Source organism: Balaenoptera physalus, assembly GCF_965194825.1.
Source record: "Balaenoptera physalus genome assembly, chromosome: 19".
Taxonomy (NCBI): Eukaryota; Metazoa; Chordata; class Mammalia; order Artiodactyla; family Balaenopteridae; genus Balaenoptera; species Balaenoptera physalus.
Window position 1 is genome coordinate 49,686,708 of NC_138900.1, and position 16,963 is coordinate 49,703,670.

General features: G+C 46.5%; 1 protein-coding gene across 7 annotated transcripts in view; it reads left to right on the forward strand.

The window, feature by feature from the left end:
* Positions 1-16,963, forward strand: part of DUS2 (dihydrouridine synthase 2) — a gene marked incomplete at its 5' end in the record, with an annotated part of 44,920 nt that overhangs the window by 21,021 nt on the left and 6,936 nt on the right. For 4 of the 7 annotated variants that reach the window (XM_082436092.1, XM_082436089.1, XM_082436088.1 and 1 more), the window contains 8 exons: positions 3,641-3,732; positions 4,547-4,590; positions 5,763-5,823; positions 9,031-9,078; positions 12,840-12,926; positions 13,083-13,153; positions 15,148-15,234; positions 16,577-16,745. In XM_082436092.1, the coding sequence (XP_082292218.1) occupies positions 3,641-3,732; positions 4,547-4,590; positions 5,763-5,823; positions 9,031-9,078; positions 12,840-12,926; positions 13,083-13,153; positions 15,148-15,234; positions 16,577-16,745 (659 nt within the window). The remainder of the gene's footprint in view (positions 1-3,640; positions 3,733-4,546; positions 4,591-5,762; positions 5,824-9,030; positions 9,079-12,839; positions 12,927-13,082; positions 13,154-15,147; positions 15,235-16,576; positions 16,746-16,963) is intronic. The other 3 variants (XM_082436087.1, XM_082436090.1, XM_082436091.1) reach the window with 2 other exon arrangements.

Here is a 16,963-nt window from a genome sequence, read left to right on the forward strand (position 1 = left end):
GTGCAGCTGTGGTCCCAGGATTGTGCGTATGCCCGGTCATGCCCAAACTGTGCTACCACTGCCCTTGCCTGGGTGTCAGTGTCCTCCAGGGTGCTCCTTGCCTGTGTAATTTTGTGGATCACATGCTCTCTTTTTTTTAAAGATACATTGATTATAAGCCAATTTTTAAAAAATTAATTAATTAATTAATTTTTGGCTGCATTGGGTCTTCATTGCTGTGCGTGGGCTTTCTCTAGTTGCAGCAAGTGGGGGCTACTCTTTGTTGCAGCACGCAGGCTTCTCATTGCAGTGGCTTCTCTTGTTGCAGAGCACAGGCTCTAGGCGCACCAGCTTCAGTAGTTGCAGCACGTGGGCTCAGTAGTTGTGGCGCACGGGCTTAGTTGCTCTGCGGCATGTGGGATCTTCCCGGACCAGGGCTCGAACCCATGTCCCCTGCATTGGCAGGTGGATTCTTAACCACTGCGCCACCAGGGAAGTCCCCACATGCTCTCTTGAGAATAGTCACTGCTCTCCAGAGACCATGACAAATAGCCAGATGTGAAACAGGCTGAGAATGCCTTCTACCCACAGGCTTGCTGGCATATAAATCACCAGGTTTCATAGTACAGGAGGGACCTTTGGGGTCAGGATGGCTTCGGCACTGATCCTGGCTCTGCCACTCACTAACTGTGACCTTGGGCAAGTCACTTGACCTCTCTGCCTCAGTTCCTTTAGCTGTAAAAGGAAAATCATAATCCCTGCTTTACTTAAATTACAGGGTTGGAGTGAGGATCAAATAAGATAAGGGACATGTAAGACCTTTGCAAATGGAAGTGGTTGTGCTGAGTTGTGGTTTTGCTTATACTTTATTGGTGAGGCTGATTCTGCTTTGATGAGAGTTGTAGTATTGTTTGAGGTTTTTGAAAAGTATACATGCTTGTGAAATCTTAATATAAGTTCACTAGAACTTTTGTCAATTTTGTCTTTAATTGTTTTAGATTTATATTTTCTTTGTGTTATGAAAAATTCAATGTTATAGATGTATATAACCTAAAAAATGAAAATCCCCATAATCCCATACTTGAAGAGTAATCACAAGGAGAATTAACATGTACTTTTTACACATTTCGTAAAGTGTGTGTATAAAAATATGACATGTTTATATATACTCCCTCCCCTATACACACACACACTTGGGATCATGATACACGTTTTGCCACTTACTTTTCTTTTCTTTTTTTTTGGCCACACTGCGTGGTACACGGGATCCTAGTTCCCCGACCAGGGATTGAACCCATGCCCCCTGCAGTGGAAGCGCAGAGTCCCAACCAGTGGACTGCCCTGGAAGTCCCTGCCACTTACTTTCCTATTAGGACATTTTCCCATGTCAATACCTATAGATGACTGTGTCAGAATTGATTTCGCCAGTGCTTTAACAGGGGTTTCAGTATTTTGATGTTAAACAGAAAAGCATAGTATAAACACACTAAGTTTTTGTCGTTCTTCTCTCAGACTGCTTACTGCCAGTCATGAGAAGTCTCTGCTGTTGGTGATCACCTCGATTACCTCTCCCAACATGTCACTGCCTTTACCCCACCTTTTTAACCATCTAATCTGTTTGTTGCTGGGATGATAATAACAGCTTCCCTTTATGGAAGTGCTTTACGTGCATTAAAGATCCCATTTATTTCTCAGAATAGCCTTTGAGATAGGCATATTCTCCCATCTGCCACATTGGACCCTTCCATGTGGTAGTCATCTTTGAAAACTAATAATGTTAGTACCTATTGTAGAACTTCATTATGAAAAGCATGAGAGATTCTTGTTGTTTGCAATAGTTATGTTCTATAAAGTTGCTAAGACCACCAAATTAGCGAATATGGAACCATTGCTCCTAGGGGAAATACAGAGTTAGGTTCCTGTAAGCCTCTGGTCACGCTCTTTCATTATGTATTTCAGATCAATATATAACCTTGTTTTATGTGTCTTTCTGTTTAAAGACACATTATTTAACATATACTGTTAATTCATTAACATCGAACTCACAGTCAACAGCACTATGATTTCATGCCTGAATAAAGCTTGTCTAACACATTTATTTTCTCCATAAGGCACACCACAGCTTTCTTATGCTTAGGAACACTAGATAGCACTTCAGCAGTATGATTGGGGCCATTTTAAACATTGAGATCACCAACAAAAAGCACAAAAATGCAAAAAAAAAAAAAAGTGGCATTAAATATACCACCATAAAGACACTTGTTTGCAGGATGAGAGCTGAAACAAGAAGGCAGAATGTTGCCTTGTTTGACCTCAGCTGGGAATGTGTGCATTGGTGACAGAAATTTTTTGCAGTCTGCGAATGACCACGAAAACACCACAAGTGTTGATTTGGAGGTTACAAATAAATTTAGCAAGCAGGCAAATTTGCAAATACACAACTGCAAATAATGAGGATTGACTGTAATATGGTAAATCTCCACTCACAGTACCTAGCACATGATAGATAAGTAATTAAGAACAGCAACTTTGCTGAACTTCAGAGTGACATCTTCTGGGAAAATTTGGGCAAAATCTGAAGCAAAGATAAGGTTCCTCTTATCTTTGTACATCTTTTTTTTCAACGTTAAAAACATTGCAAAATGTCATTTGCAGCAACATGGGTGGGCCAAGAGATTATCATACTAAGTGAAGTAAGTCAGACAGAGAAAGACAAATATCATATGTTATCACTTATATGATATCATATGATACCACTTATATGTGGAATCTAAAAAAATGATACAAATGAACTTATTTACCAAACAGAAATAGAGTCACAGATGTAGAAAACAGACTTATGGTTACCAGGGGGGAAAGGGGTGGGGGAGGGATAAATTGGGAGATTGGAATTGACGTAGACACACTACTGTATATACAATAGATAACTAATAAGGACCTACTGTATAGCACAGGAAACTCTACTCAGTACTCTGTAGTGACCTATATGGGAAAAGAATCTAAAAAAAGAGTGGATATATGTATATGTATAACTGATTTACTTTGCTGTACAGCAGAAACCAACAACACTGTAAACCAACTATACTCCAATAAAAGTTTTTTAAAGAAATGTAAAGTACAGATGATTCCAAAGATTCATGAGGTCACTTCTAGCTGAGCAGAAAAATTTCTTCTAAAAAAGGTCATTTCTGGGTTTATAGACTGAAGGAAACGTGGGAAAAAACCCAATTATATATGAGAAAGATATTCACAATATATTGTATCTTGTGTTATTTTGAGGGTTCCATAATAAAGTAAACATTGCAGAAAGAAGGAACCCAAAGCAATGAATAATTCATTAAAAAATCTTTTTCTCAAAAAAAAAAAAGTGCAAAATGTAAACACCATGCAGAGAAAGTGCATAAAACACAAGCACACGGTTTAGTAAATAACTGTAAAGCGGGGGACCATGTAGCTCACCATCCTTAGGTCAGGGAATAGACCATCATCAGCACCTCAGAAGTCTCCCACGTGTACCCTGATTTCTTTCAAGTATAGTGTACTTCTAGCATCCCATTTTTCCCTTCAAGGTGATACTTTTGTTGTGTTTTCTTCCAGGGGTTAGGCGAGGTGGAACCTGCTTCTTCACTGAGTGGCCCTGTATGTTTTTCTTTTCTTGCAGAGGTGCTCAGCACAGTCGACTTTGTCGCTCCCGACGACCGAGTAGTCTTCCGCACCTGCGAAAGAGAGCAGAGCAGGGTCGTCTTCCAGATGGTACCATATCCCGGGACAGAGCGAATTTCCCGTCTCGTGCCTTGTGCCGGGCCAGTGTTACATGCCTGGGCTCCATTGCACAGTGGTCTTCAGTCTTCCTGAAGACCCTGCTTTAAACGGTTTTCAGAGATCTGCTCATGAGCGATTACACTGTTGGAGATGGTTTATGGAGATCCAGCTATTAGCAGTCTGTTACGTGCCTCCAGTCTCAAATTTAATTTCCTTCATTGTAGGGATTGGCTATTTGGCATGACTTATATATTTTTATTCCCTAGCATTGGTTGTTCAGATCATGGTCTTTGTTTTGTGTAATCTGTATGTATTTCCCATAAAAAGAAATTAAGTTTCTTGAAGAGTAGTTAAGATTTGTGTTAGGATTGTAGTGATTCTCTAGTTCTCTTCTCTCGCTTTGGGCATTTCTCGGTATTTTTTCAGAAATACTTCCTGAATGATGTTTAGGTTTGTAAAAAATTGATAACAATGAGTAGCCTTATGATAAAGCAAATATAGCAAAATGTTAATTGTAGAATCTAAGTGGTGGGTATATGAATGTTCACTATAAAATTTTTCCAACTTTTTTGTATGTTTGAAAGTATTCACAGCATTGATGACATTTTCTCAGCCTTCCAGGTCCACTTTTGGCCTCCAATAGTGAGCTAGTCCCGTGGGCTAGCTGTTTGAGAGAATGCTAGCTGGACTTCACTTGCTGATGTGTGTGTGTGTCTATGTGTGTGCATGGCGTGCCTGAGCGTGTTTGTCTATGCATATGGACCTGTATCAGGGCAGTGGTTGATATAGCCTCTTGTGTTCCCAGGGGACTTCAGATGCAGAGCGAGCTCTTGCTGTGGCCAGGCTTGTGTAAGTTCTTCCCCGTTTGGTACTGTCTTTGCCTCTCTTGTGGGCTGTGAGGTCTTACTGTTCCTGGGGACTTTGGAGGTGACCACCCTCCTGCTTCCTAGTCCACTACTTTCTGTTTCCAGGTTAAAAGGCTCAGGTTCCCTTCTCTATTTGTTGCGTCCAAGGGCTGCCCTGGGACTCATGTGAACGCACTGTGTCTGGACCCCAGAGAACCTCTGGGTGGGAGCCTATTTTTTAGTGTTTATTTGTGAGGTTTCCTTTGCAGATACTCTCATGACTGTGAACTCTGAGGTTTTAAATCTCATGAAGTGTAGGTAAGACTTACTGTTTCCTAAATTAATGAAGGCAGGAGAGTAATGTGGTTAAGGAGAGGGGCTTTAGACTTAGACCTGGGTTGGAATTCTGGCTTTGCTACCTGCTGACTGTGTGACCTTAGGTAAGTTACTTAACCTCACTGAGAACTTAGCTTCCTCATGTATAAAATGATACCAATAGTACCACCTCCCTCTGGCGTTATAGGGAAGGGTAAACGAAATGATGCATGTAAATGTCTTTGCAGTATGTGGCACGTAGTGAGTGTTTAGTAAGTTGTTAGCTATTGTTATTAATTACAACAAGGGTGAGAAGGACCTCGGGCAGTAGTTGCTGCTGGTCACAGACTGGTAACTGTGTATGTAGCAGATGATGAGGAAAGGGTCCTTTCTACATCTGAGACTTGTTTAGAGGAAGCCAGCTGTGCAGCCTAGCACGCAAAGACAGTCCTCCACTTCCTCCAGAACCAGTGCTCTGGGAAAGGGCTCTTGTGCTCATGTCACTTTTGTGCATTATGGCTTTCACTACCCAGTTAGAACTGGAACTCTGGGATGGAGTGCAGTGTGGCTGTCATTTGATATTCGAGTTATCTGATACAGCTCAGAACTAGCAAAATCCTCTACAACTAGCCCTTCCTACATGTGTGAGCACGTTATGTTTTTCCTCTAGAGCTCTGCCCAGGAGGAGAGGCGGTTGCACATTTTAGAGACAGGATTTTTCAGCTTCTGTCTCTGAGGGTTGGTGTGTTTTAGAGGGCCAGGGAACATTAAGAATTCCATGAGCACGGACTCATACCTTTGACTTTATGTCCTACCCTCAAGTTGAATATTTATTACCTTTCCTCCTTCATGTTTTTCCAGAGAAAATGATGTGGCTGGTATCGACGTCAACATGGGCTGTCCTAAAGAGTATTCCACCAAGGTAAACTGATTTCATTATACTCTTCACAAATACAGGGTGCAGATTAAAGGAGACTGACAAGAGGTGATGACTAAGTACAGTACCTGACTCTGGACTAGATCCTGTACTAATGGGCAAAATGCTCAAAAGGATATTATTAGATCAACTGGCAAAACTGGAATATAGACCATGGTAGATTAGCTAAAAATACTGTATCAGTGAAAATATATGAAGTTGATAACTTCTGTGGTTATGTAAGAATATCCGTATTCTTAGAAAATACACACTGAAATATTTAGGAGTCAAGGGCTATGATATATGTAATTACCCTCAAATGGTTCAGGAAAAATTTTAAATGTGCACACAAACATATACATATATACATAAATAAATACACACACACAGACACACACAGCACTCGTGCCCAAGTAATAAAACAAATGATGTAAATGTTAAAAGAAAGAATAAAGTGAACAGGGCTTTGTTTTTTCATGAATAAAAATAGAGGATGCGATACATGTGTCCCCACTGTCATATCAGAATAGACCAGACAGGACTGCTATGGAAGCTCAGAGAAAGCAGCAGAAGGGCAGCCCTTAAACTCAGGATCCTGTGGGGAAATGTAGTCCTTGATGAGGAGGTTTGGGACTCTGCAGGCAGAGGGAGTGGCACAAGCAGGGACCCAGAGGCCAATGTGAAGTAGAGGCAGGGAACCTTGATTTGACCAGAGGGTTGGGAAGTGGGTAGTGAAGAGGAAGCAGAGGAACACAGGATTGAAAATCTTGGTTGGGACCAGATTAGCTGAACTTTGATTTTAGATACCTCTGATCTTTTTCGAACAGAGAAGGCTTGTGATCAGAAACTTAGTTTCTTCCCCCAGGGGAAACCAGTGTTACTAGTTTCTTGTGTGTCTTTCCAAATATATTCTATAAATAGAAATACTAATCTGGAAGCCATGTGTCTAGTGGATTCAAGTGGAAAGAGGCCAGAGGTCAGGATACAGATATCGGAGATGAGTGTTTTGGGTCCACAGGAGAGACCAGGGATGGACACAAGAGAAGCCAAATTGGAGCAGAATTTGATAGCACTTGGCTGGCAAATGATTGGACTGGGAGTGGGAGGCAGGGTGAGTGGTGGGGGTAGAGGGAGGAAAGACTGGCAGCCAGGAAGACGGTAGGTCTTCAGCGTCATCAGGACTGCTGGAGGAAGAGGATGTTTGGAGCGGATAACAAGGACAGCTTGGGGTTGGCTGAGTGTGAGGCACCAGAGGGATTCCTGCAGGGCCGCCCCTGGGAACCTTATCACAGGGTGCGAGGGTCTGCAGTGTAGACATAACAGATGTCCCCATAGCCCACTGCCCAGAGTTAGCCACTCTGCTCTCAGGAGTTAACTTGGCCTGGAGACCTTTGCTTTAGGCCAGGAGGCTGAAGACTGCCTGAGGGAAAGGCCCTTTGGATGCTTGAAATCCAGAGGGCCTTGTGGACAGCTGCTTCAAGGAATCATGGAGGTTTGAAATTGTCTATGAGGAGCTGAAAACATCAGGCTCTGTTTTGCTACCTTCTAATTACTCCTTTGTGTGCCTGAGTTATGTACGGAGCGGAGTTGGAGTTGAAATTGTTGGAATACTCTCCCTGAGATTGTGGAGTGAAAAAAGCAAGGAGCAGAACTGTATAGGGTGTATCACCATTTATATATGGGGGATGGGGAATGAAAATGTATATTTACTTTTCTTTTTATACAATATATTTGGAAAGACACACAAGAAACTGGTGACACTGGTTTCCCCTGGGGAAGGAAAGTAAGCTTTTACTTGGTTTTGCATAGGGAATAAATTCCCCTTGCAGGGGTGCTCTTCAGAGCAATTAGCAGCAGTCACAGCACTGGCACTGACCAGTCAGAACAGATACCTCCCAGTGTGCTGTACCAGTACATGCCAGCTGAACATCTGCTCTCTTCTCATGGTTCAAAAACTGAAGTCATGTTAAAAAAAATTAATTGAATAGTTTTCCCTCCTTCTAAGGAGGGAGAATTCTTACTCTTTATCCTTTTGAACCTTTAAGATTTTTAATATGTTGCCTATTCTAAAAAGCAAGTTAAGAAGTTAAATAGAAAGGGAGGAAGGAAGGAAATACCAATTGGAAAAGCCATTGTTGTCGAAGGGGCAGTGAGAGTGGATTTTAGATCCTGTGATTCAACAAGGAAGGGCCGGATCGTGTGTGATGTGAAGGACAGACGGAGTCAGGGTGAGTGGCCAGGGCTTCCTGAAGGCCTGTAAGGTTTGTATCTGGAGGTAGTCCAGGGCTAGTAGCTCTGTTCTTTTAGTTCTCCTCTGAAATGCAGGCTCAGTCTGCGCTGGTTCTCTCTGGTTCTAATGTGTAGTTCTTAAACATGAAATTAAACTGTAATAACTGAATTTAAACCTTCTGAGCACATTCCTTGAGCATTCATTAGTACGTAGTCTATATACTTGACAGCATATATTTATTGGATTTGTTTTTCTCCCCTTCACCTCACTCTTAATGGGTTCAGATTTTTAACATTCTCCCCTCCTCCACTTATTAAAGTAATTCATACCATTGCCCAGGACTTGGATAATATAGAAAAGTACAAAAAAGAACAATAAAATCACCGGTAATCACACCGTCAAGAGACAGCCCCTGGTGTTAATGCTGAGATTTAAGTGACTCCAGGGGTTGTTGATTCCATTAGCTAGGGCTTTTGTTAGAGTTTGACATTGGTCTGGGTGCTCAGGACTGGGCTGGCCATTGTTGCTGGCAGGGGATCAGGGCCTGGACAAGGTTTGGAGGTTGTGTGCCTCTGAGTGGCTTTGCTGGCAGAGGTGGTATCCAAGCAAGTGACAGTAGGATAGGAAGAAGTTGCATATGATCTCATTTCAAAGGAAGAATGACCCATTGTTTTTTTAAGGGCTTGGCAGATGGTGGGGTTTAGTTTATTAAGGCACTGAGACCCTGGGTAGGAAATGGGCAGTCCTGAAAAATGATTTTTTAGAACCCACTTCTAGATAGATCTGTGGGTCTTGCTAAGGGGATCAGAGTGCTGGCTTTTAGAAGTCATCAAACTGATCCCTGATGTTTTGGGCACAGGCGATTGCCAGTGGACCTTGGTTCCTTGGAGGCAAGTGCTGGGGTACTGCCAGGTTGCCATACCACAGGGAGGAGCCACCCTCCTCCAGCTGTAAGAGCCCCTCTGGTGTGTGCTTTTCCTTAGGGAGGAATGGGAGCTGCCCTGCTATCAGATCCTGACAAGATTGAGAAGGTAAGTCCTGCATGAGTGAAAGCAGAGGTCCTTAAACATGCCTATGAACTAGAGTTGCCTGGAACACCTCCCCTACCCTTCCCCCAGATTTAGAGGATCAGTCACTCCACCTGGGGTCTGGAAAGTTTTTCAAAGGCTTTCCAGTGATTTTGACATATAGCCAGGTTCAGAAACCCCTGAGCCAGCCTGCAGTAGCCTTGGAGTTCCTTAAAAGCCCAGGGCTAGGGACATGTCAGTAGAGAGCCGGGGGTCCTGAGGACTCATTTAGAGCCGCCTCTGTATTGCCTCTCTCCCTTCTGAGAACATCATGAGAGCATATGCCAGGCTACCTGTGGGTGGTGGGCAGGCTCAGTGGCTGTGTGTGTCTGGAGGTAGGGGATTGCCCTCTCCCCGGGGGCTTGATGAGAGCATCAGTGGGTGCCCTGCACACTGATGGAGTCCACCATCAGTATGAGAGCAGGCCAGGCCAGACCAAGGCCATACAAGGTAAGCTGAAGTTAGTCTCCTCTGATCTCCTTCCCTTGGTGATTCTGGTGGCCAGGTTTATGAGGCCTTAGGGTCAGGTTGATGTTTGCCACCAGTGTTGTGAGCTGCCAGTACATGTGGGAGTGACATTTTCTGCCATACCACATGCACCTTTTACTTTCCTCTCGCAGTTCACCAGCTTTTTCCTTGCTGCTCCCCTTAGCTCCTTTGATTTCCTTTTCATTCTCCATCCCCACTTCCACCTCTGGGCTTTAAGCCTCCTAGTGCCTCCCATAGGCTAGAGCAACTTGGGATAAGGCACCACCATTAAAAGCTGCCACTGCTGTGTCAGCAGCTCAACCCTGTTACTCTTCCAGCCCCACTGTGTCTGGGATCTAGGAAAATTTGTGTGTTTATGGGCTAGGTGCCTCCTCATTTTTCCCGTGTGTGGACAGGCACAGATAATGACCTCCAGTCAGACACCTCTATGCAGGCTGGAGTGGATGTGGACAACTGTGGATTCCACACTTAGGGAAGGGGCCTCAGTAGCGGGTGGTTTGCTTCACAGCACGTACATACAGGCATTTCTGTTATCCTCTGGCCTCCTGGCTTCTCCCGCCCATGCTGTTGGCTCTGTCCTCGCCACTGCCCTTCTTTGGGCACATTTCACACATGAGGCAGCAGACTTAACACCCCCCCTCAGAAGCTCAGTTCATTTCGTTAATTCTCTGGTTGGCAGGGTGGTCGGTTGAGCCAGGTCGGGCTAGTGGACAGGTTTTGCCTCGGGAAAGAGAGGTTGCAGGCTTCTACAGTAAAGCCAAATGAGACTCAGGAAGAGTGCGATGGATTAGATTCAGGCTCAAATTGTGCTGGCAAACTGGGTGAGCTGGATGAGAGCTTTGTATGTCCTTCCAGGCTTGGTGTTTTAGGTCCATGGTTCCATCTGTGGGAGCATCTCAGGACCACCTTAGAGATTTTTTCAAAATAACACTGCTTGTTTGGGGGTGATGAAAATTTTTGGAAATAGATAGTGGTGATGGTTGTACGACATCTTGAGCTAATGCCACTAAATTATACACTTAGAAATGGTTAAGACAGACAATTGTATGTATATATGTTTTACCACAATAATAATTTTTTAAAAAGGATGCTATCTATTGAGAATTCTGCATATTCTTGGGGTAGACAGAGGCAGGGAGGGGGTATCAGTCTTTTGAAAGGCAGGGAGGGGGTATCAGTCTTTTGAAAAAGCTTCCCAGGTGACTCTGGTGTACCCTCCCTGGATTAAAAACCTCAGTTTAAGACTCTTTATCAGTAATAGCCTCTCTCTGACCCCTGCCCCAGATTCCCTGGGCCCCCGGCTGCTCAGGGCATCCCCTTGTGTGCACTGCACTTGGGCCATGGCTAACAATCAGCAGGGCCAGGACTTGAGCTCAGTTCTCACTGATTCCCAGGCCTGTGCTTTCCCATCCTCCTCCCTGCCCCCTCCCCAACAACCAGGGGAGCCAAAGTCTGCTTTTCCTGAGTCAGCCAGTGGATCTGGGGAGACGTGCCTGCCCGTGGGTAGATGTGCCCAGATACCAGCCCGTCTCAGGTCCTTTTCCCCCACAGACTTTTCACGCCACAGAGACATGGGGTGTGGCTTGGATCTGGGAGAGTTGGGTCCAGGAGAGGTTCTGCTAGAGTCTGACCAAAAGACAGACTCTATTTGCCCTTTCCTCTCAGTGTGACTCTTGCAAAGGGCTAGGACTTTTCGTTACTAATTTCCTTCCTGGTCCTGAACATGCACGTGAAATGAACAGAAGATGAACTGAAGAAGGTGCTTAGAGTTGCTTGGATAAAATACCCCAAGAGGAAGTTCTGCAAAACAGAGAACTGGGTCAAACCAGCTGATGTTGCTTAAATCACCAGACATCAGAGGATTCTGAGTCAGCACTTGCAAAGGAACCCTCCAGAGATTGTATTGTCAGCTTGAAGGACAGGACTGGAGTGAGAATTTTTATTGTGTATCTTGGTGGATCTGGCATTCCCTCTTCCTCCCTTAAAGGGTAGGTGCCCCTTGAAGCCCTGCCAGAGTCACCCTAGGACCTCAGGCCCAGTCAGCCTCCTGGGGCAGCACCTGGGGACTGTTCCTTCCTGTCAGTCTCTGGCAGTTGTGCCTGGGCCAGTAGGCCCTGTCTTGCCCATGATCTGTCCTATCAGCCCAGGCTCTTGGTCTAATGTCTCCTGGAGGGGCCTGCCTTAGCCTGGCCCTGAGAGAAAGGCCTCCTTCACTGGTTCTTGTCTCTGCTGCCCCCACCTGTCTAGAACCAGACTGGCAGCTGCTGCCTGGATGTCCCCTCTGCTCTGCTGGACAGGGATCCAGTTTCCTGGAAGAGGGCTCTTGGCATCACCTTCCCCCTAGCTTGCCTCTCCCAAAATTTTTGATGAGGGAAGAAGATAAAGATAGCAAGGTCACAGACATGCAGTGTCATCTACACCTTTCTTGATCTCTGACTCTTTGTCTGGACTTGCTACTTCCCTGACACTTTCCTGTGTGACTTTCTTGATCTTTATTTGGAGTCCTTTGCAATTACTATGCAAAATAAACACTTTTAAATATGTTGACTATGTTGTCTTTTCCTTTGCCAGTTTCATTCCTGTATATCTGACTCCCCTAAAGAGAGGGGGTACCTGAGGACAGGGCCCAGGACCTGCTCAAACTTTCCTGCTCACTCACTTGGCAGATCCTGGAACAGCACTCAGGAAACATGCCTTCAATCAGGAATGGAGCTGTGAGCCATGTGTTCTCAACCAGGGTTAGGCCTCAGAATCATTTTGAGGAGGGAATGTGTTGGGCAGAGTCTTTTGAAATCACATATTCCTAAGCCCTGTCCCTAGAGACTCATTCAGGAAAGATGAGGTGGAATCTAAGATTCTGTATTTCTTAGGCGCTCCAGGTGATTCTGATGTTTGCCCTGGCAAAGGATCACTGTGTTCTGTACAAGCATGCATGCAGATCCATTCATGCATTCATTCACTCACTCATTCATTCATTTACCAAATATATGTGTACTGCTATGTACCAGGCAAGGGGCTGCTGGTGCTGGGGCTCTAGCAGAGAAAAAGGTGAACTCCTTCCCTCATGGAGCTTCCATGTATATGCGTGCAACAGGCGCATTCACATGGACATGTACATGGACATAAACATGTCCATGCCACTGGGCCGCACAGGTCTGGAGCAGAATTCATTAGTACAAGCAGTTGTGGTGTTTGTTCCAGAAGAGGCAGATGCTCTTGTATTCTCCCCGCTGCAGATCCTCAGCACTCTTGTTAAAGGGACACAGAGACCTGTGACCTGCAAGATTCGCATCCTGCCATCGGTAAAGATCTTACATCTGAAGGTCCATTTTCTCTGGGGATGCTGATTTGGGGGTGTGAATGATTCTTGAGGGGCTGAATTAGGTTTGGAGGAGGGGGTAGAGCTGAGCCCACTTTAGGAGCTGGCAGCTGCTCCCTCTGTGGCTTCAGTAAACACCCTGTGTGGTCCTGTCCCTCAGCTGGAAGATACCCTGAGCCTTGTTAAGCGAATAGAGAGGACCGGCATTGCAGCCATCGCGGTTCATGGGAGGTGAGTGGTTGCCTTTCTAGTGACTGACTTGCAGGGAGGTCCCTAGCCATCTTAATGATTCTTCACCAGACCCCAGGTGACTACCAGCTTCTCTTCTACATACACAGCCTAGCTCTGCTTAGCTCATTGACATCCCCTAAGTTCAGAGGGCAGTCAAACTCTTTATGGGGGTTGCATTTTTCTTTGTTTCATTCATTGAGCATCTACTGGTGGTAGGCACTACACCAAGCTTTAGAGATACAGAGAGACCAATGGCAAGGAGAAACACCCCTACCCTCAAGACATGTAAATGGTAGAGAATGAGTGATTTGCTCAAAATTATATCACGTAGCCAGGAAGTGGTGGAATTAGAACTCTGACTCTGAATCTCATTTTCTTTACACTACATTCAGCAATAGCTCCTCCCTTGAATGACCCCAGGCAGATTGCTCTTCTTTTAAAGGCACTGCCTCTTTTGTCTGCCCCTGTTGGACTGCCAGCTGTCACAGTGACTACTTTAAACAGTCCTTGAATCTGCTGTCTACTGAGAGCTGAGGTATTGCTGAAGGCTACCCTTGGTTTCCCAGTCGAACTCGCTCCCCGTGTCCAGGATATACTTTTGTACAGAATCCCAGGTCAGCAGACTTTGGCCAGGGTGACCTCTCTTTTGAGTGGTGTTCCTTTTGAGTTCAGGCGTCTTGTAGGAACAGTGCATTTTTTGCTGGTCGTACCTGTTACAGCATTTTCAGAGAAGGGAACCCAGAACTCCAACACATAAAACCAGAAAAGCAGAGCTGTGCGTGTTGAAGCCAGCAGGGGGTGGTGAAAGGCCACACACGCGTACACACAGGCCCCCCCTGGAGGCAGCAGGCTCTGGGCTCAGACTGCCTGGTTTCAAATCCCAGGTCTGGGTTCAAATCCCAGGTCTGCTGCTTGTTGGCTGTGTATCCTTGGACAAGTCATTTAACCTGCCTGAGCACCACAGTCCTCATTTGGAAATTAAGATAATTTCTGCTTGATAGGGTTGTCACGAGGCTTTTATGAGATTATGAATATACAGCCTTGGCATAGTGCCTGGCATAGAGTGTTCTCTGAATAAATAAAGCTATTCCTTTTTCCCAGTAGTTGGAAACACTAGGAAGACAGATTTGGGCGAGTTTAAAGAGGGACTTTCAGGCCATCAAAGCTGTTAAGGATGGGCTAGAATTGGGCTGCTGGGGGTGCAGGGAGGTGGAGGTGGAGGCTGGGTTGATAGGGCTTTCTAAGGCCCTGTGGCCCCTGACACTTTTGTTGAAGAGTATAGCAGAGGGACACATGCAGGTAGGACCTGGGCAAGGGCTTTCTGGTCGACCACCTCTCTGGCTTGTCCCTGTGCACAGCTCAAGTTAGGGCTTACCTTAGCATCCCTAAGACTCACTCACTCATACACAAGAGCTTCTTGCAGTTGACCTTGGATGCAGGGGCCCTGGGTTGTGGTCTTGCCTCCCCTGCGGCTCTTTGTGACAGCCATGGTCTGTGGCCTGCTCTGGTTGCCGGGCCTACCCTGTGCCAGGTGCCTCTCCCCAGGATCAGCTGCCCAACTTGGCCTCAGCACACGCAGCTGTGTGGGAGTGGCCAGTCTGAGTGGCAGCAGCTGTTCCCAGTCCCTCTGGGAGGGCAAGACCGGGACAGTAAGGGTAGCATTCTTAAGGCACCGTCCCTCATCTCTGGCAGAGGCGAGGGGAAGCTGGGGAGTGGCGGTGTGACCACCCACATCGGCTTCCTGCAGCCATGCCTCACCTGCAGACCTTTGAGAGCTGGACTTGCCTTCTCAGCATGGACCTGTGTTGCCCCTGTCTGGCACAACAGAGGTCCGGGAGAGCCGTCCCCTGTAGCCCAGAGCCCTGTCCCTGCTGGCCGCATGGCCTTCCTGAGGTTCAGCAAGGAGGACAGTAGGATTTGGCTGACATAACCCGGTGCTAAGTGTGACGTGACCTTTGGCACTCAGCCCCCAGCCCCATCTCTTTATCTCCAAGGAAGCGGGAGGAGCGACCTCAGCACCCTGTCAGCTGTGAAGCCATCAAAGCCATCGCCGAAACCCTCTCCATTCCTGTCATAGCCAAGTAAGCCTCCCTTCTTCCTCGTTTATTTTTTTATGCCTCACTTCACTCAGAAGTGATTTGAACTGACAAACAGAAAATGGAATGCGATAGCATCAAAAAATGACTGTAAGAGAAAAGAAAAAAAGGGTGTGACAAAAATGAACTTGGCAATGAGGCTGAGAAGGGCCCATTGTGTCCCTTGGCCTCTGTTGAGTGGCCGATGTAGGTATGCAGTAAACAGGGGCCCAGGACATTCCTATGCACGGGTTGAGGTGGGAGTGTTCAGGGAGAGCAAGAGAGTGGCTGCTGAAACAGGCCCAGGGGAAGGTGACATCACACCCAGAGGTAGGTGTGTAGGGTGTAGGGTGAGGCATCTCAAGCCAGAGCACAGAGAGCCATGGCTCAGGAGCATGAGGCAGGTCACAGACCAAAGCCCAGATGAGCCCAGATCCTGGACAGTGACAGGACCAGAACCTAGACTGGCAGGTGTGAGGTACTGATGACCAGCCCAAAGGCTTAGCAGTAAGACAGCAGTGTCCTGTTGCCACTGGGGAGCTGGCTTGTGTGGGCCAGTCGGGAGTCCAGCTCAACCCTGTACCTGCCTGATGGCAGGTTGGGAACAGAGAAGTTCTGAAGCCCTAAAACCCTGACAAAAGGCATGCCTGACTGGAGGGAGGGACGGGGGAGCTAAGGGTGGGGTGGTCCCCAGGCCAAGGAGTGTTAGGGGTGGCTTGGAGAGAGGGTAGGGCTACTCGAGACCCTGGACCCTGTTGCTGCTGTTGCCACCTGAGGGGGGTTCCCCCACCCCCATCCTCACACACAGTGCTGTCTCTGGGCTGAGGCTGCTGCCTGGCTCCTAATGGAACAGACAAAGAGCAGTTTCCAAGGGGCCGCAGGGTGGCTGAAAGGGAAATTGCAACCAAACCGGGCCTCCTTCCTTCCTCTCATGACCACCACTGCGTCTGTTCCCTCTCTAGGGTTTTGACCGAGCCGTCAGTGGGCATATAGGTGCCCCAGCCTGGGGGTTTTCCTGTGATCCCTGTATCCACGTACAGACCCCATCCTTCGGATGTGGGCTGGCTTTAGCCACTGTTCGGAATGAGGGGGAAGGAAGGTAAACGCTCCGGAGTACCTCTTAAGTGCCAGGCACAGTTTGGACTGCTTTATTTTGTTATCTCACTTGGTGCTCCTGACCCCACAGTGGGGTGTGTATTATAATCTCCAGTGTCCCGAAGCTCTCGTAGCTGAAGGACTTGGCCAAAGCCACACGCTGAATAAGTGGCAGATTTAGGAGTTAGTTGACTTTTTCTGAAATTGCTTATACAAAGATGGGGATACCCCTCACCCCACTGTTGCTTTTCAGTGGAGGATCTCACGACCACATCCAAGGATATTTGGATATACAGGACTTTCGACAAGCCACGGCAGCCTCTTCAGTGATGGTGGCCCGAGCGGCCATGTGGAACCCATCCATCTTCCTCAAGGAGGGTCCACGACCCTTGGAGGAGGTCATGCAGAAGTACATCAGATACGTATGTCTATGCACTTTTTCAAAACAAACATTTCTCACTGTCTGCCACATTCCTGCAGAAAGTGCTTTGGGTGAGACCCCAGCCCCCAGCAGCTCTCCTTTTCTTTTCTCTTTTTAAAAATTTATTATTTATTCATTTATTTATTTTTGGCTGCATTGGGTCTTCGTTGCTGTGCGCGGGCTTCCTCTAGTTGCGGCAAGCAGGGGCTACTCTTCGTT